This window comes from Podarcis muralis, chromosome 4 (genome assembly GCF_964188315.1).
Source record: "Podarcis muralis chromosome 4, rPodMur119.hap1.1, whole genome shotgun sequence".
NCBI classification, from domain to species: Eukaryota; Metazoa; Chordata; class Lepidosauria; order Squamata; family Lacertidae; genus Podarcis; species Podarcis muralis.
This window is the reverse complement of record NC_135658.1, coordinates 37,159,736-37,180,014: the sequence shown is the minus strand read 5'-3', so window position 1 is coordinate 37,180,014 and position 20,279 is coordinate 37,159,736. Positions and strand designations below refer to the sequence as shown.

The 20,279-nt window shown below is 40.3% G+C and overlaps 1 protein-coding gene across 5 annotated transcripts in view; it reads right to left on the bottom strand.

The window, feature by feature from the left end:
• Positions 1-758: 758 nt before the first annotated feature.
• The window catches only part of ALCAM (activated leukocyte cell adhesion molecule), a 115,365-nt gene continuing 95,844 nt past the window's right edge, over positions 759-20,279 (bottom strand). Inside the window, exons 13-17 of one of the 5 annotated variants that reach the window (XM_077927187.1) lie at positions 20,003-20,041; positions 16,572-16,689; positions 11,343-11,420; positions 4,373-4,492; positions 759-3,023 (exon numbers count right to left, since the gene is read on the bottom strand). In XM_077927187.1, the coding sequence (XP_077783313.1) occupies positions 4,405-4,492; positions 11,343-11,420; positions 16,572-16,689; positions 20,003-20,041 (323 nt within the window). In that variant the 3' untranslated portion in view covers positions 759-3,023; positions 4,373-4,404. The remainder of the gene's footprint in view (positions 3,024-4,372; positions 4,493-11,342; positions 11,421-16,571; positions 16,690-20,002; positions 20,042-20,279) is intronic. The other 4 variants (XM_077927188.1, XM_077927189.1, XM_077927191.1 and 1 more) reach the window with 4 other exon arrangements.

The following is a 20,279-nucleotide window of genomic DNA, read 5'->3' as shown; positions in this document are numbered from 1 at the left end:
CACGGGTGGCACTGTGGGTTAAACCACAGATCCTAGGACTTGCCGATCAGGTGGTCGGCGGTTCGAATCCCCGTGATGGGATGAGCTCCCATTGCTCGGTCCCTGCTCCTGCCAACCTAGCAGTTCAAAAGCACGTCAAAGTGCAAGTAGGTAAATAGGTACTGCTCCGGTGGGAAGGTAAACGGCATTTCCGTGCACTGCCCTGGTTCACCAGAAGCGGCTTAGTCATGCTGGCCACATGACCCAGAAGCTGTACGCTGGCTCCTTTGGCTAATAAAGCGAGATGAGCGCCGCAACCCCAGAGTCGGTCACGACTGGACCTAATGGCCAGGGGTCTCTTTACCTTTATCTCTTCATGGGCCAGACCCAAGCCAGCAAAAGTTGAGTTCTTAAAAAAAAATCCCAGTGGAAACAATAGTACTTGAGTTCTCCACTGTGTGCAGTGGTTCACTGATTACCATAGGACTTGAGTCTATTACTTTCTCTGGGTTGCACCTGAATGTGTTTTCTCTGCTACTTTACTATCCCCTTTTGTCTTGTCCATCTCTTTGTCCTGCTGTGTGCATGAGTAATACATTCATGGAGCTTCCCAATGTTCTCTGTACCACAACTCCCAGCTGTCCAGTCTCTTGGCACTAACAGACTGAAGTTATGCATGTGCAAAAGCATCTGCCTGACCAGGACCCATGCCAACCAAATTACTGAACTATTTCATGTAGGTATGAATATCCCACTTGAACTGAAATGTCAGACAGGAATGTGAAAACATACTTCACTTTTATTGTCTTCCAGGCATGAATTGCAACAATTAATTTGTACTGTTGATTCCTGAAACATGTCTGATGTCAACAGTGAAGAAACACCCCCCAAGAATTACATTGGAATGGCCAGTAGAAATTCAAAAGGTGAGAGTTTGGTTTCCCATAATGACACTGGATGCAGAAGTTGAGCACTCTCATTTTTTGGTGTCCACTCTTGTTTCAAGTCTGGTCAGTTGCATGGCTCTTTTACAGATCAGGAGAGATCCTTTTGTTAATGGGACTACTTTTGTATGCTTACGTTTCATAAAACTTAAAAGACATGATATTGCAGTGCAAGTCTTTTCCCTTTACTATACTCACACCAATTGAATCTTCTCTTATAAGTAATGATGTCTTCACGCCAAAACAAAATTATATATAATCTTTTTTTGTGTGTGTTCACATTTTATTTTGGAAAACAGGTGCTTAAAAATTTTAGATTTTTTTTTGAAAAAAACAAAATTCTAAAAAAAAAAGAAAAGAAAAAGGAAAAAGGAAAAAAACAAACCACAGTATTTACAAAGATATCATAAATGGCTTTGCCATGCAAAACAAATGACTTTGGTTTTATCCCCCTTTTAACTTTGGTTTAAACATTGACCAAGATTAATTTTTTTGTTCCCCTGCCAAATAAAGCCTTAACCAATGCAGAGAGGACTTTAACAGTTTTTTTCTGTAATATTTTATACAGTATTGAATTTATAGGACATTTCATGTATTTAATCCATGCCAGTACACTACAGGAAGCTTTTATTTAAGACATCAGTCACTACTGCCCAGACATTTAACATTTTACAAATTTACAACAGTGTTTTTCCCCCCTAAGTGGCAAAATACATTTCCTAATTTCCATCTCCATTTTTCTTCTTCTTAAACTCCCCACAATCTACAGAATCTTCCTGTTTTCCTGGCTTGTAAATCTGTAAACAGAAACTTCCATTCCAGTAATATTTTCCTGCCGTTATCAAAAATTATCTAGCACATTCTCCCAGATGCTATTCTTCCGCTAAAAGAGCACTGCTAAATACTGCTGTCTATTTGCCCCGATCTATTCAAATGTTTCTTTTTATGCTAACTTTCTAAAAAAATTCTCAAGCATAAAACAGATTTATAAAGTTACAATCTTGAATGTAACTAAAGATACATAGATTTCATTCCATTGTTACAATTTCATGTACTTTTTTTTGATAAATTATGTACCAGTTAAAAACACTAAAATTATCTCAAGGTGCAATATCTGTAGTGTAGTTAACAAAAACGCACACACACAAAAATATATATTCTATTTTGTGGAAAAATGCAGCTTTGATATGACCACTTAAAAAAACCCAAAAACTTCCAATTTCAACTGATCTTTTTTTCTTTTAAAATAAAAAGATAGATAATATTTAAGGCAGTGGATAACAAAAATATTTCAGAACTAATTCTTAATTTCAGTCATTCACACTATATATCATGGAATTGCAATAACAATTAGTTTTCCAGAATGCTATCAATAAAAAGATTTTCCTGTCTAAAAAAGACTTGTTAGTAGGACATCTGTATACATGACAACATGAATCTTGTTTAATACTTTACTCTCCTTTTGTAAATTATATACATGTCCTTTGTAGTTGAGCAGGTGTTCATTATTTCAAAAACCGGTTAGTTTGCTTTTACTTATTTTTTTTTTTACAGATTTATTCCCCCCTTTTTCCTTTAGTGGTGATTGAAAAACATAGAGAGAAGTGTCTCATTTTCCCATAAGGCAATCTTATAAATTAGATACTTGCTGTGCAAAGTAAGAGCTTTACTGATAGCAATCAGAATTAGAAATGTACCTCTTTAAAGGGTGCAACAAACAATGGAAATAAAAACATTACACTATACATCAGATTACCAGCGACTCCCAGAACAAAGCCTTACAGTGTATAAAAATAGCTACGTAAAAAATTTACATAAAGGCAAACCAAAAGAAATCTTCAGTGCAGACATTTACAAAAAAAGAAAAAAAAAAAGAAAAAAAAGATATTCAAACAGAACACAAACTTGTGACCTATTATCACGGCTGCCGCCAAAATTAGTTTTGCTGATATTTTTGTAAGCTTGAGATAACTGTGTAAATTCCTCCGAAAACTTGATAGAATGATCTGTGTAATACTTGAACCATGAATAGCTGTCATGTCTTTGTATATATCTTAAATACAATCCATGTTCATGCTTCAGTTGGTCTATGTTTATTCTCTGAAAATGAGAAAAAACAAGGTCAGTCAAGATGAACTTGTATGTTGATGATAATACACAAATGGGGGTGGTGGGGCGAGGGATATTAGTTTTCCCACATAAAATGCATGCCATAAAAATAAAAAAGGAAGAAATAAATGAAGGCTACCATAGAACACCATGAAACGCACAACAATGAAGAGTGCATTATAATTTGCCAGCAAGTGTTAAAAATATTTTCCAAAATCATAAATGGTTTTGAATCTCTCAACTGACTTTTGAAAAGTTACAAAGGTGCCATGACAGTGCTGAGCAAGCCCTCGATCAGTGCTGGCCCTGTTGCCCGAGGCTCTGTTCCTGAGGCTTTCCTAAACATTGACTGCCTTCTCTTTTTTGCCTTAGCTCTTTGTCTTGCATACAATTAAAGCATCCTTCCCCCACCCCACCCTCAAATATTGGTAACTGTAGATTGTAAAGTGTGCTGGAAATTGCAGCTCTATAAGGGGCAAACTACACTTAGCCCAGGATGTACTTTTAATGTACACAGTCTAACTCTTGAGTCTTGGTCCCAGTGTTACTCATTCTGAAATGAGTATTTTTGGACTGAAAATCTATTCATACTTTGTTTCTGGAGAGTGCTAGCACAGGGCTTCTGAAAAGAAAGTCTCTTCACAGTGGTATAGAACTGCCATCAGAACAAACCCAAACTTTGAAGTAGAATAGAACTGCCATCAGAACAAACTTACTGCTTTGAAGTAGCACAACCTACATGTAATCTATCATGGATAGATTACATAGATATTCTTTCGAACTTTTGTCCTTCGAGAAAAAGATTAAACAAATAGCACTGAGCCCCTGGTGTACAGAGACATATAGATAAATTGCAGTGATTGGTGGTGGACAGAGTGGCCTGTTTGAACCAGGAGTTCATATCCAGTCAAAACAGGCACACTGGTTGACCTAGAAGACACCCAGGAGTTTATACTTAGCCCTGGAGTTGCTTCCGTTATTTTAGTGAACAGTGTGTGTTATTTTAGTGAACAGTGTGGTGCTAAAGTGCTTAGAGGTCTTAGGAAGTCCAAGATAGATTCTATTGATAGCAGATTCTATTGATAACAATTGATAAGATTCTATTGATAACAGTTTGTCTCTTGGTGAGGTGATAACCGTTGTTTGTTTTTCAAGTAACCCCACAGAAAGCCCCAAGCAACTGAAAGCGTTTCTGAAGGCCTTCCAAATGTTGAGCAGATAAACCTAGGTTCATCTTGATGTGTAAATACTACAAACACTTCAGCAATGCAGAGACTAAAAGCCATTCAAATCATATACAGAGTACAGATAGACAACATTATGAAATTGTTCACGCCTACCTGGAATGGTGGTGACTGACAAGTTCTCTATCTCAAGCTTCCGATTTGTGATTGTTTTCTTCTAACTTTTTGTTTTCCTCTATATTTCCAAGGTCTTTATCTACATGTTTTGAGGCTGACCTAAAATGCAAATAAAAGTAGTGTGACATCTTGCTTTGTTATTACCCTTTGTTGCATCAATGAACAATGTTTCCTGCTTTTCAAGAGAGAGGATTCTTACAGTTCAGCTATCAATACACGAACATTACTACGCTAGCAAATGAAACAGCTTAATGTAGTGAACTGTGCCATAACATCACATACGCTTAGTGTGAATTGAGTTTAAAATTTCTGCCACCCTCATTTATAATCTACACATGGACTGAGCTATGTCTGCTTTAATAATTTGTACTTCTTCATACAAATTCATTAGCAAGATTTTTTTCATGTTTCCTCGAGAAGGTGTTGTTGCTAACATCAAAGTGGTTTTTATCAACATGGGAACCCCTCCTTGTGCATTAAAAACCTTTTTGAAGTTTAAATCATACAGTGGAAAAAATAATAATGAATGAGGACTTGCAAAACACTTTAAAAAAGAATACACGCCCTTTTCTAAACTAGCTTTTGAACAAGAAGTAAATTTGTGTGTGGGATTTCTATTCATTATGCATGATAGCTACTGGGTACAGGGGAAAAAAACCTAGGGCCCATTTCATATAACTGGAATCTCCATGTGGCTTCATATGTATAGAATACCTTGTCTGCCTGTACAGGTCTCCACATGACCGTTTCTACAAGACAAGGTTTGCACTATAATACCTTTTCCCCACGGCCATATTTAAGCAACGATACTAAACACACTTATTAGGAAGCAAACCCCACTGAACACAGCAGAACTTTCTTCTGAGTAGGGGTCCTCTGCCACTACAATACATAGTTCTAATCCTTTAGCAGCCTATGGCCTCTTATCTCCTTGTCTCCTCCCACCCTGTGGCAGCTCACTTGATTGGGTGTTTGCTTTTCTAAAGAGGAAACCAAATGTTTCCAAAGCGGAATCTTGGTTCTCAAATGCCTTGGTATTTGAACATTTCAGCTTCCGAACGCCGAAAACCCAGAAGTAAGTGTTCCAGTTTTCGAACATTTTTTGGAAGCCAAACGTCTGATGTGGCTGTCGGCTATTGTTTCTGGGGTGCCTGCACCAATCGGAAGCCACGCCTTGGTTTTCGAACATTTTGGAAGTCAAACGGACTTCCAGAATGGATTACATTTGAGAACCAAGGTACGACTGTATCCTTGTGCTGAAGTGACACAGGCTTTTCCTGCAGGGATCAGTGCAATCCCGTTTGGGCTTGTGAGTGTCTGATAGAGTATACCTGACACTCGTAAGCACCCATGCCTGGAAATGCCTTGAATATTCAAGAGAAAAAGGAGGCATGACTCACTCTAACCAGAAGGTGCCCTTTTTATAAAGGTAGATGTATTAATTGAGTGCAGGAACAGGGTAGCTTAAACATAATGCCATACAAAAGTTTTCATTACATGTGAGAGCGGCTTTCAGAGTCTTGTGAAGTGAAAGACCTCCTGTATTAGTGTGATAACATTTTAAAGACTTGGGCTTTAAAATGTAAATGCACAAATCCATATAAGTGATACAAGCAAAATCCCTTGTGTCAAAGGCAGCTTAACACCTGCACACCTCTTATGCAGAAAAAAGAGTTGTGACTGCAGATGCTCAACATGGCCTTGGGTGAGAAGGCTGAAGTGGCTTAACTTTTCAAATGCATAGCACACAGAGAACAGCATCTACAGGCATGCTGGAAAGTAGGCTGTAAGTGTTCTGCCTAATGGTTAAACCCACCAACAACCAGAATTTGCAGGATGCATTTGAACATTTCCAAGACTAGGCAGAGAATGATGTTTTCTTTTTCTTTCTCTGTTACCACTTTATTCTACAAAAGGATGGTTTCCTAGGTTCTTTTTGTGCTGATTCTATCTCTGAGTGGTGCTTTCACCATGCAGAGAGGATAAAAACATGCAAAGTCAGGTGGCTTTATCTTCTTCCACCAACATATTTCTGCTGCTTTTTCTTGGCACTGTGATAGTGGTGCTTATTGTGCTTTGCATGTTCCCTGTGGTATTCTCACCACATAGACCAAACCAGCACAAAAGTGAAGGGATGAAGCTGCTCCCTGTGGGAACAAGAGGAACAGAGAATCTATTTATGACAACTGGGGAAGTGAAAGGAATAGGGACTAATTTCAGGAACGACAAAACATTGAACTCCCAAGTCCTGTTATGCATTTGTTCTGCACCATCCATGGTCACACGTCAAAACTCCTGCCTTAAAGTTAAGGTTTGCCTTAACCACTGCAGCCTCTTTATGCCCAGCAATAAGCTAGGAGCTTAGGATTCAAAATGAGGCAACATTACTGCCTCCTACTAGTTTTTATCATGCTAGATTTTTATATTGGAGTTGGATAGCAATTTTCAAAATGATTCATTAATTCAATGGCAGTCCTTGTAAATGGGCTCTACTTAAGTGACTTGCATAAGGTCCTTAGTGGGAGGGGAGCAGCAAATGGGACCTCAGGCATCTGAAAAGCCTGGCAAGCTTTTCTTGAAGGGCCATTTGCTCTCAATTGAAAACAACTTGGTGGGACTGATATTGCATCATACTAAATAAGTGGTATGGTAAAGTGCAAAGCCTCAAAATGATGCTCAGGCTGTAAACAGACATCAAAAGAAACAGTATGTCCACTGCGTTTCAGCATACTGTCTTCTGCGGGAGAATAATAAATTTGTTTGTGGTGGTGATTCATTGAAAGCAATGTTGTGTCTATTTCCAGCACTGGGTAGTAATAAATGAATCTGTGTTGATCATTTATTTGTAGGTGGACTCCACTCTGTGCAGCTCCCTGAGTACCCCCAATCTGCTCCTGAAGGTCCCTGAATCCCCCAGATAAGCTTTTGAGAGTATGCAGGAAAGAGAGAATGGGGAAGCCCTCTTGTGCAAGCAGAAGTCGTTTCTGCCGGTGGACAATCACTGGTGGATGATACTGTTTAGAGACTGCCTATTTCCTGTCCTCCATTCCACTTCAGCTCATTTCTTTCTTTTTCTGCTACAAGCCTGGGATTTAATCAGGTGGGAAAGCATGGGAGGACGTCTGTGCTGTGCTTGTAATGGGTTACTATGTGCTTTTCCTTTATACAAGTATTATTTGTTCATTTTTTGCTTGTTTCTTATCATAGTATAATCTATCTGATTGATAGTTATTACTCTATTGGAGATGTCTGTTTCAGGAAGTTAGCTGATGCCATTGCCTCAATCATCCCCAATAATGGATATGTCATCTCAGAGATTTTGTTTGCTAGCAAGAGCTTGGATAATGCACTGAAGTGGTCTTTCAATAAAAATGGCAGAAAATTGGAGTTGGGTATATGAAATGCAGGAAATGAAACAGTGGGTACATTTCTGATATGCTCCTTATAAACAAACTTAGGGTATAGTTTTCTATTTCGGACATGTGCAGAGAAAGAAATGGTTCTATGAGCCAATCCTCACAGATTCTGCATAATCTGATAAAAACTCATCACTATTCATTACTTCAAATTAGGAAAAGAGGATGAGCTGTAACAGAAAGCAATGGCCAACGGCAATGATTTTAAATGAGTAAATGCTGAAAAGGTTGTTTTTAAGTTTCAAGCTGCCCCACTCCCATCTCCACAGCAATGACACCAAACTTTCTATAAACTATTATTACAGATAATGCTTGTAAAGGACAGAAAGGGACATGGCAACATACTCCATTATGGGTACTCAACAACAACAGAAAAGCAGTAAGTTTGCACCTCCTAATCTCTACAGAAAAGGCACATTTGCGTTAACCTATCTTTATCTGTCAATTATTGCTACAATATCCAGGCTACGGAGATTAGCTGGACAGAAAAATGAGTCATTCTAATAATATACTTAAGCAAACTCCCTAGGATACTAATGAAATGTGTCATGAGGTTTGAGAAGTTAGCCTTTGTAAAAAATATAGCACTTGGGAGATTTTACTAGATAAAGTACCTAGGACAGAAGTTATCTATCTCTGACTATGTAATTTGGTTACATTAAGGGACATTAAAGGTTAAGGCTCAATATGCCTTTTTTCTGGTTTTCCTTCTGTTGTCACACACAAAAAGTAGCATTTCCACAAAAGTTTTCTTGTCATCGACTGGTCTTGTGAGTGGGGTGGGGGGGAAGGAATTTATCTTCCCCCAAATTCACAGGGTTAACATGCTTACTGTGGTGGTGCATTATTATTATTATTATTATTATTATTATTATTATTATTCAGGAAGGAAGAAAGGGGGTCTGTGGCATCAGCAGTCACAGCAAAGGAACTTTCCAATTGCCATTCTGCCCCCTTCCCTCCCTATCTCATGCCTATGGAATGGAAGATGAAACAGCTATTTACTGTAAAATATTTATAGGCTGCTTTTCTGATTCTAGGTGGCTCATGGGATAAAATAATAATAATAAAAGACATGTACAATACAAGATAGTCTCAAAGCAGCTAACAATCTCCTTTCCCTCCCCCCCCCCAACAAACACTCTGTGAGGTGAGTGGGGCTGAGAGACTTCAGAGAAGTGTGACTAGCCCAAGGTCACCCAGCAGCTGCATGTGGAGGAGCGGGGAAGCGAACCTGGTTCACCAGATTACGAGTCCACCACACTTAACCACTATACCATGCTGGCTGGTAGTTGCTGGATGAGAGACCACAAGCTCTCTTCTGCTGCCGCTACACATAAAGCAGGAAGATTAGATCCTATGCATGTAAATGAAGTCAAGCATGCTCCTGGGACATTGCCACTTCCCCTGGCCCCGATATTGTGTCCGGCTGAGGGACCTAAATTCATATTCCCCTGAAAAATCTTTGCAATCCCAGCCCCATATAAAACCACTGGCATTGTTATATGCATCAGTGTTAAATCTACCATCAGCCCCAAATAATACCACTAAACTGAAAAATTACACATAAACTGTGATTCTGGTACCTAAACCTCTCCAGTTTGGTGTTTTGGTTGGCATATTCCACAACAGGTTTTTGACACAATAATAGTGCATTAATGAAGGATTTAATTCTGCTTCATCAGTTGTTCTGCAATTCTTCTCCAATGATACCACATTATTGCTGTCTGGAGGGGGCGACAAACTATCTCCCCTCTCCAAAAAACAACAAGAAAAAACCCAACATTTGTGGTATGAAAAGGATTTCAGCAGGAAACCCAATGCTTCTGAGGGGGATTCACTTCTAGGTAAGCATGATTAGCACTGCAGGTGATGTTTTTAGTAAGGAAGAAAAGCATGAACATTAAACATGTTTCTTTTTTTGAAACACATTGGAATAGTTATATGAACTTGTTGAAAAGTAGCAATGGGGATGCTTTAGACTTCAATTCCCATCACCCAAGAACATTGGCTATGGTGGCTGAGTTGATGGGAGTTGTAGTCCAACAACGTCTGCAAGTTTATGTGACGCTTATGAACTTAAGAAGATCAGAGTGTGGTTAAAATGCCTCACTATTTTATATATCATTCACTCGCTCAGCAGGTCTCTCTCTGTAGCATTAGCATTATTTGAAATATATTTTACTGAGATAAAGGTAAAGGGACCCCTGACCATTAGGTCCAGTCATGGACGACTCTGGGGTTGTGGCGCACATCTCGCTTTACTGGCCGAGGGAGCCAGCGTACAGCTTCCAGGTCATGTGGCCAGCATGACTAAGCTGCTTCTGGCGAACCAGAGCAGCACACGGAAACGCCGTTTACCTTCCAGCTGGAGTGGTACCTATTTATCTACTTGCACTTTGACGTGCTTTCGAACTGCTAGGTTGGCAGGAGCAGGGAGCAAGCAACAGAAGCTCACCCAGTCGCAGGGATTTGAACCGCCGACCTTTTGATCAGCAAGCCCTAGGCTCTGTGGTTTAGATCACAGTGCCACCCGCGTCCCTACTGAGATACTAGCAATTAACTCAGATGCCAGGTGAATGGCTCCAAGGCCTTTCTGTGCATTTTGTGATAAAAGTAGCTGCAGTTCAGTTTTCATTCCCCACAACCCCCATCATCCCAATATATTCTAAAATTAATTTGAACCAACTCCTGTCCTAATGTAACCTACTTCCAGTCTGTTCCAGCTACGGCCTGGATAAAATGTTGAGTTCAATTTATGTGTACATACACAGGAAAAACAAGCATTTCTGAAGGAAGAATGACCTGTATTCTTAGTATTATTACATTTCATTGGGAGAGGTGATCTGTAAATGAAGATGCCTAAAGGGACGCTTGTCTAGACAACACGTGACTGCTGCCTACACAGGGAATTTATTTGTACCTCATTTATATTATAGGTTTGACACTTAACCTTTTTAAATAAACATGCAGACAGAAACAGAGATGTAGAAGGGTAGGCCTTCAGCATTTCATTCAGACAGAATTGGTTAATCTATGCCCACCCACCATTTGGTTTAAGAGTGCATATAAGCCATATTTGCTGCTAATATGGTCATGTGTAAAATCAACACCCAAGGGGGGACAGAACCATGCCGAATACTTTTGCACCACAGGGTATACACATATACAGTACAAACATCTGGAGGAGGGTTCTGTCCTGTTTACAGCTGTTCACATGAAGGCTTCCATCTGACCTAGAACCCTGCATGATCAGTGTTCTAGGCTGGGTAGAAGACTTAGTGCATGCAGCTGTTTGTAACACATCAGGGGAGGGGCTGATCAGTGTTGCCCCACAATCCATTTGTGTGTTGATTTTATGTAACATCCGAATGGAGCTAGTGTCTTCTATGAGCACCATAACTACACCCTTAAGGGAACCATATTCAATATTTGTTTTCAGATTAAAATCTGAGCATCCGTCAGGGTCACATATCAAGTTCTTGCTACAGGGGTATGACAAGACAATAGAGATTCTACAAACCACAACACACATAAAGAAGTAACTTTCTTGCCTCGGGAGGGTTTGAATGTTCTGTGCTGCTTCCTTCTGAGACTCTCCGTTGACATCCCTTTGGGGACAGAGATCATGTGAATAATTGTTCAATGGTGGGTTCAAAAACTGTTTGAGAAGGGGAGCCTATATGGACACCAAAATTTGTAACTGATAGAGTGTGCCAGGAAAGATTTCCAAAATGGATAGCATTTCCATCTCTTTGGGCATTTGCTTCTAATCCTTCATTTTATTAAATAAATATGCCCCTGCTCTTTGCACAGAAAGCAGCAACAATGATTTATGCTAAGAGATAGTTATGCTGAAAATAGAATACTGCCTGCAGTGATAATTCAAGTTATTAGGCTTTATTCAAAAGTGACAGGTATAGTAATTATCTATAATTTAACAACAAATAATTTCACTTAGTTCCCAACATAATCTGTCTAAGCTCTGTTAGCTTCATTATCTGCTTTAAGCATCTTGAAAATAAACCAATTGTTCCTTTTCTTATTTAGTCTGAGCAACTGACAACCTTGTTTGGTGTTCTTTTGGACTCTGTTGCAGTCAACTACGCAAAGAAAAGGCCAATACTGCTGTTTCTTTTGCTACAATACAACACTGGAAGCCATGGCAGCACTTGGATTGCAGTGAGTGTCTACAGCTTGAATTGTTGCAATCGGGAACAGATCTAGTCCTACAGCTAAAGAGCCCAGCAAAGCAATGGAGACAGAAGGTGGCGGAGCTGACAATTTTCAGACATTTAAGAAAAGGAATCTGGAAGACAGAACCTGAAATGAAAGGAGAATGGGCTATTTGAGAGACAGTATCCAAGTAATCTCAGCATGTAGAAAGGAAACTGAGACAAAGACCAACTAATTACTGGCTGTTATAGATGATGGAGACCCCCCCAAACCAGGTTCTGGAGCTAAAAGTTTTGATTTGTTGGAAGCCACCCAGAATGGCTGGGGCAACCCAGTCTGATGAATGGAAAAATAATTATCCCTGCCTTCCACAAACAACAGCCAATGAAGAGCAGTAATGGTCAGAGAAAGGGTAATTTGATAATTTCATACCACACACTTTTTCGACTGCACATTAGTGGGTGTATGTAGTACTGTTAGCATACCTGTAGCCCAAGAACCTGACCTCAGAAAGGTGATACGCAGTCATGTGGGTTTGTAATTATAGGGTAGTAATCTTAAAGCTAGTATTAATTGAGAGGAGGAACTTTAGGCATAGGGAGATAGTTCCCTAGAATAGGAATATGCACTTTAAACAGGGATAGGGAATCTCTGGTCCTCTAGAAGTTGTTGGGATTTCAGCTCCCATCAGCACCAGCCAGCCGAACCAATGGGAATTGTAGTCCAGCAACATCAGAAGGAAAACAGGTTCCCCCATCCTTGGTTAAAAAGGAGTTCCTACATTTCTATAGGTGCAGCTCTTTGACAAGTTGCTTTAGGGACATAGAAACTTGCCTCACACTGAGTCAGACCCGTGTCCATTTAGCCTTTTGCCTACACTGACTAGCAGCTTCTCCAGGGTTCCAGACAAGAGTCTTTTTCCAGTCCTACCTGGAGATACTGGGGATTGAGCCTGGGATCTCCTGCAGGCAAAGTGGTTGCTCTACCACTGAGCCAGGGCCCTTCCTCTTGGCTAACAAACTGGCTTATCCCTCTGCTACTTGCAAAACAAGGCACCTGTTATGTTCCAAAGAAGCAGGATGAAATGCAGTGTGGAAACCAGAGAAAAGGCCAGATTTGATTTGGTTGTACTTTTAGAAAGAAAATCCTGGAATGTAATTTAATTTTGGCATGCAAATTAAATAAGCTCCTTGCAGCAGAGATCTATTCATTTTTCTACTTGCGTCATTTCCTTCTATCCTGCTTTCCACCTATATTACATACGATTATTTGCTGGATGAGTAGTTCAAGCATCTTCAACACAGAGTGTACAGACAGACCCTTTGTGAGTAGTGCATGTACTTATGTAGGTTTGGCTCTAAAGCATAAATCAATGCATAAAGAAGAGGCACAGAGCTAGCAGGCATGAACCCAGTCCCCTCCTTCCTGCGATTCTACCTATATTTGTGCTTCGAAGAGGGCTAGTCTCACTCATGCTCCATCTAATGAAGACAACAGAGGAATTCAGGTAATTGGATGGGACAAAAAAGGGTCCAAATAGGCAAGGGAAGCGCCATACTTTTGACAGTGGCTCTTCAAGGTTTCAGGTGAGGGACATTCCTAGAGCTACCTGGAGATGTCAGGGGTTGAATATGAGCCCTGCTCCATGCAAAGCAGAAGCCACAGCATCCACAATAATACTCTCTGCTCTAATAAGATATCACACTTCCCTCCGCTCTTCGCTGAGTAACAATCTGCTGATGTGCTGGTATAAGGAGAATGGTGTAGAGAAATGGGTTATATAACAGAAGGTGGGGAAAAACAACAACCTTGCAATAGGTAGGCTAACATAAGGAGGAGCTTTGAATCAAACTGTGGTTTTGCAGCAGCTAGATTCAAAAGCATGGCAGTGGTGGAAGCGGCAGGAGATTCTGGCCAAACCAAGACTCCATATTGGGTGCAGTCCACCCATTACAGAACCCATGGTAAACAACTGTGGAAAGTAGCCTTCAGAAAGGTAGTTCCTGTGGGAAGACTCCAAATTTCCAATGCCCCTCCAAGCCATATTCCTGAAAAGGTAAAGGACCCCTGGATGGTTAAATCCAGTCAAAGGCGACTATGGGGTATGGCGCTCATCTCGCTTTCAGCCCAAGGGAGCCGGCTTTTGTTCACAGATAGCTTTCCAAGTCATGCGGCAAGCATGATTAAATCACTACTGGCGCACAGAGGACCGTGACGAGTGCCAGAGTGCATGGAAACACCATTTACCTTCCTGCCTCAGCAGTAACTATTTATCTACTTGCACTGCTATGCTTTCTAACTACTAGGTTAGCAGAAGCTTGGACAGAGCAACAGGAGCTCACCCTGTCGCATGGATTCGAACTGCTGACCTATCAATCGGCAAGCCCAAGAGGCTCAGTGGTTTACTTTAGACCACAGTGGGAGTACCCAAATGCAAGGCGGGTCATCGTTGAATTTAAATTACTAGACCCCATTTCAACAACATGTTAGAGAAATTCCATGTGTCCTTTTCAACAACATGTAAGAGAGATTCAGGTAGGTAGCCATGTTGGTCTGACACAGTTGAAATAAATAAAAAAATTGTCCAGTAGCACCTTAGAGACCAACTAAGTTTGTTCTGGGTATAAGCACATGAAAGCTTATACCTAGAACAAACTTAGTTGGTCTTTAAGGTGCTACCGGACAATTTTTATTTATTTTTTTATTTAAGAGAGTCCATGTGTGCTTTTCTCACTGATGTCAAACCCATTTTTCTCTAAAAAACAAACAAACCCAAGCTTAACTAGAAGATCACCCTAGTTAGGATGTTTTAAGAAGTAATTGTTCACTTGCAGTAAGTGAGAGCCATTCATATTATCAAAACTGAACTTGTAGAAGAGGACTTAGTTTTCAAATAAGTAAATAGTTGAAACATATTCTACTGACATTGCTCTGAGAGCTTATCTTGATGCATTATATACAAAGCTCCTAACAACAGAAGTTCTTATACACTGAAAATACAACTTCCATGATATTAATTATACCACATTATATTACCTGATACTGTATTGTTTTTAATATAGCACTTACCTATGAAGAAAGTATCTGAACAAGCAACCATCTCCTACCCCACACCTGCTCATTCCTTCTTAGAATTACGTGAGAGGCAAGCCTAACTTGCTGTAAGGTTCGTGCCTCTAGTAAGCTCATGTGCACTAAGGCTCAACTAAGGCTAGATTCAGCAACGAAATGACAATCCATTTACATTCTGATTGATTAAAGCTAATGTGAAGTTCCATGGACAACTATTATTCTTATGAGATGTGATGCATGCCATTGTGTGATGAAAGCTTCAAATGCTCAGACTATCATGGAATAACTGTAAACTTTACATGACCAATGAGGTTATCTAAATCCATCTTAACAGTCATTTAAAAACATTCTGCTTTCTATCCTCAGTCATCATGTAATGTTTCAGGCTATCAAGGGATGACTGTATTTGTGTATATAATGTAGTGGACTAAGCTCCCATTCTCATTTTTGCATATTTCATAACTAGCATGCTTGCCCTACATCCATATCAAGGAGTCTGAGTGAAAAGATCTAAAGCTGTACTTATAAAAGTGACAGTTTCGTTTCATATTTATTGGTATGTATTAAAGCTAGTTTTCAGCATCCCCCCTTTTCAGCATCCCTCCAGCATAACAAATAAACAGAACAATGGGAAAAGCTATGTAGATGAAAAATTGGGATTTATGTAAACAGTAGGAGTTGGCTTGGTTTCAAGAGCACCTGTTGAATTCTATGTCTGGGAGATAGGGGAGTGGGGACACAACCTGTCCGCCACCTTAGGTTAGGGGTGGGGGACTTGTGGCCTGCTAAATGTTGTTGAACTGTAACTCCCAGAAGCTCCAGCCAGTCTGAGAATTGCCAGAGATGATGTCTGCTGTAGCCCAACATCATGTGGGGGCAAGCAATGTTCCCTGTCATTGCCTTGGACACTGGGCTCATGAGAGGCAGGGAGATGGTTTAATCTCTACCCCAGTCTCCAAGTGTACCTATTTATCCTACATGAGTGTTCAATCTGCACCTTAGCTTTAAATGGCTTGGGACCCAGGTATGTGAGAGCCAAGTCCTGTAACAACTTGCCCATGCCTTTAGGTCATCTGCTGGTGCCCTTCCATATGTCTCCCCTGTCAGAAGTAAAATGGGTGGCAACTAGAGAGAGGGAATTGTCAGCTCTGCGTCAGCCTGGATTTAGAATGTGCTTTCCTGAGGAGGCTTGTTTGGAAGCCATGTTGTATTCTTGTAGGCAGCAGTCAAAATCTACACAGGCACCTAAAGTTCTTTTTACTGCTGACTCACCCTTGTCTGTGTTTTAGTGTATTTGTATTCTGTTCACCTTGCAAACCACCATGGGATTAATTCTGATGAAGAGCCATATCAAAATGTTTAAAATAAATGAACATACAGAAGGCCATGGGTTGGGTGGTCACATCCACACTCCTAACTATGTTTTCGGAATGCTATGTAAAGTAAATTTGGCAAAGAGAGTGTATCTTTTATAAAATATAAAATGTTAAAGAATTTTATCAGCAAAGTCTTACTTTGATTTCTTCATGTATAGCCAGTAAGCAACACCAGCAATCAGAGCTGCTAGAAGAAGACCAACCACGATTCCCACTATTAGCTTTGCCTGGTCATTAACATTTTCCCTATTATCATCTAAAACAAAAGAAGAAAACGATGATGGAGTGTTCTGATCAAACAAAGTATGGAAAACTGACTACAGATTATACATATCCCAAAGTGTTTCTAAACTAGAAAAGTTGATCGAAAAAGAGCATTATGATAGCATGCACATTTTATGGTACTGACAGTGATTTAACTGGCTGCAATCCTTAACCCATTTGCTCCCACAAAGGTCCTATAGCCCCATTTTATTTCAGGGACCACTCCTAAAGTTTCATCAAGATTTTACAGATAACTGCAGTCTACTAACTGTAAAAAGACCTGTGGTTTAGAAGCAATTTTTAATCCAGAATCCTCTCTTTCCCGATTTGCCAATGTTTGGCAAATATGGAGAGACTTATTTAAAGCATTTTTACTCCGCTCTTAGCTGAAAAGGTACTGCCAGAGCAGGTTACAAATATCAACAATAAGGGGGTCATGACAGAATAGGAAAAGGGATTGGGGAGGGGGTAGGAAAAAAACAAACTCAGGTACTAGTTCATTGTTAGAGAGTTCTAGAAGCAAGAAGCTGGAATGGAATGAGTTCAAGGAGAGGAGGAGCTGAATGTTACTAGTATCTCAGTTGAGCCAATGGAGAAGCCATGCAGTGTATGTTCTCCCTCTACTATGGCATGATGGAATGACTGCTGTTAGGTGACAGTTAAGGGAGGAGCCTGATGGAATGGATAAAAAGTAAATAAGCATTCTGCAAAAACTGAGATGTGAATGGGAACACATGAAAACTTGTTTGATCTGAATATTCTCTTCCCTCACCTTTTTTCTGCAGTCTGGAAGTGTCTGTGTCAAAGAGTTCTACCCTTAGGCTTTGGGGCACATTCAGAATTAAGGGAAAGTGCCATTATAAAATACATGCTGTGGGTGGCATCACCTATCATGAAATGGTTGCTGTGCCCAGAATCAATCAGAAATGGGCAATCGATAATGGATATTATTACATGGGAAGCCCATTCTCAAACAGCCATCAAATTAAAGATTGCTTTGGTCACAGATCCAGTGTCCACCAGTGCAGCTATGACACAAAAAACATGGATCTAATTACAGCCCCCCCCCACCATGATTCTCACACAGGATACTAAAACGTCCCACCATCAAAGCACAGAACACATCAAGGGACAAAGTGGTTATGTATGATACATTTCCTGGGTTTGTCTCTCTAAAAATACTGAGCATCCAGAAGGATCCACGCCTTAGGTTCCATCTGCTGTGCTGGCAAGCACTGGCGATGTTGGCAAGCACTGGATCAGTGGCTTTTAGTGTGCAGACCATATACGTCAATTTCAGCTTTAAATCTGATGGTGGTTCTGAGACAATGCCGTGCAAAATAATTCTAGAGGAATTCTACAGGTTGCAACTTTTGCCCAGACCACACAGAAAAGTAAGAGATGGGAGAGGGGATGTGCTTTCTCTCTCTGTGTGTGTGCGTGTCTCAGATACTTGCTCACTCTCTATGTGGGTGCTTTTTGTCCAAGAGTGTGTCTGTGACACTTCCTGACTCTCTGTTTTGGTTATCTGTGCATTTTGTGCATTATGAGGTGCTTTTTGTGAGCATGAGGTGCTTCATGTATGTGTGTGTGCTTTTGCTGCCACACTGTTGCCTCACTTTCCCTCCTCTCAGGACATACTCATCTGCGCAGCATTTTGACATTGAGCTATTCAGATCCCATGTTCAGCATGTGGCGAGCATGGGATCTGAATAGGCTGTACATTTGGGGGAATACAAGACAGCCTTTGCTTATTGAAGTCAGGAGATGAGGGCAATCATTCAAAAGCACCACTACTGTTTGGTTCTGAATAGAGGAAAAAGTGCTTCTAGAACACAGGAGATTGATCTTTGGACAGTTCTACAGACTGCAGATTTCTTAGACCTTAGAATAGTAGCACCTTAGAAACTTCTAGTGAATGAATTTTGATGTTGGAACTTAGGATAATAAAAAACTGCCTTATATGGACTCAGACTATTGGTCCGTGTCTAGTTCATTATTGGTTATACTGACTGCCAACAGATAGAAGTCTCTTCCAGACCTCACTGGATATGCTGTGGACTTTCTACATGCAAGGCAAAGCTCCACTAGTGAGCTATGGCTTTAGGAACTTGTATCCCTGGACAAATCGGACAAATCTACGTTGTTGCTGGCAATGTTGTTGTCATTGTTCTCACTGACCACAGAGAGATTATGAATTACTAGGATTCGACTTCCTTCTAACCCTGGGTGGTATTTAACCAGGTTTCACTCAGAGTAGACCCACTGAAATTAAGGGGTGGAATTAAATGTTGAAGTAATACAATCGTTCCTTCAGTGCAAGCATTCCTGTCTGCCCAACAGAAGAATCTCCCTTCTCTCTCCCCCCAAATCCACTGTTTTGGGGGTTCTCCCAACCCCCAAACTGACTGGGGTAGCACGAGGAAGGAGAGTGGGGGGAAGCTGTGTCGCACAAGCAGGACTTGTTGCACTGGCTCCCAGTAGCTCTACTATTGAGTTGAATCTGGCCCAATGGACCTAACTTAGTAATGTTGATTAATTTCAATGGGTGTGCTCTTGAGTAAAACAAAGCTGAATGCCATCCTATCTCTCTGCTCTGATGCTACATATGTGGTTGTGTTCCTTACTCCAGAACTAGGTGAGGGATCAGCTTATATATTCTGGAATAAAGGATTTGAGTAGGACAGTCTTAATATCTTCTAGCACTCACTTATAGTCCAAGACCAGTAATATTATAAACTGGTGGACGTGCAGCTATCCTTTCAGAATTTTAAAATATATGTTAAGGGTGCAATTTCCCTGGAGAGCCTTCTAGAGGTCATGGGATATAGTGGATATATGCAACATCTGAGACAGAGTTCCAGTTTTGGAGAGGAAGATCCCCAATGTTATTGGCTTCTCTGAAGTCAGATGTCAGAAAGGCTGAAAGGGGGCACCCAGGAAGTGGCTGGGATCCAAATTACTCCTGTCCCCAGCACGCTCCAACCAGGGATGGGGTGGGGGATGGGGACGGGGACTAGATATGCTCATCTCTCCCCAAAAATAAATAAATAAATAAATAAATAAATAAATAAATAAAGTAAGTCTCTAGAATACATAGGCAAGAGACTGGGTAAGCCAGTTAAACTGCCTTTGTAATTTGCTCCCTCTATTTTAGGATTGCAGCCTTAAAATTTAACATTTTATTTTAAGAAGAAGAAGAAGCCTGCTCTTTCCTAGGAATGGAGCAGGCTAGGAAAGTGAATAAAACATTTTTAAAAATCTAACTGTGCCAAGTAAGTGGTGTTCTGTTTTTATGTACTTACCACTTTTTTCTTCTGGTTCGTCAGATTCAGGAATACTTACTGAAAAGGGTGGGAAAAATGTGGTTTTTTAAAAAAGCTGCTGATGTATGAAAGTCACCTTCAAAGCTTCCAATCTGCTCTGATATTTATTTAACAATAAAATGATCTATTTTTCAGCTGAGCCAGAAGTGTTCATACTTAATGCAGCATCAGCCACACAACAAAATGATTAATCTTATTTTTTTAGGCAGCAATCCTTACTTTATATCTATAATGTATCATATGAAAGCGCTTTATT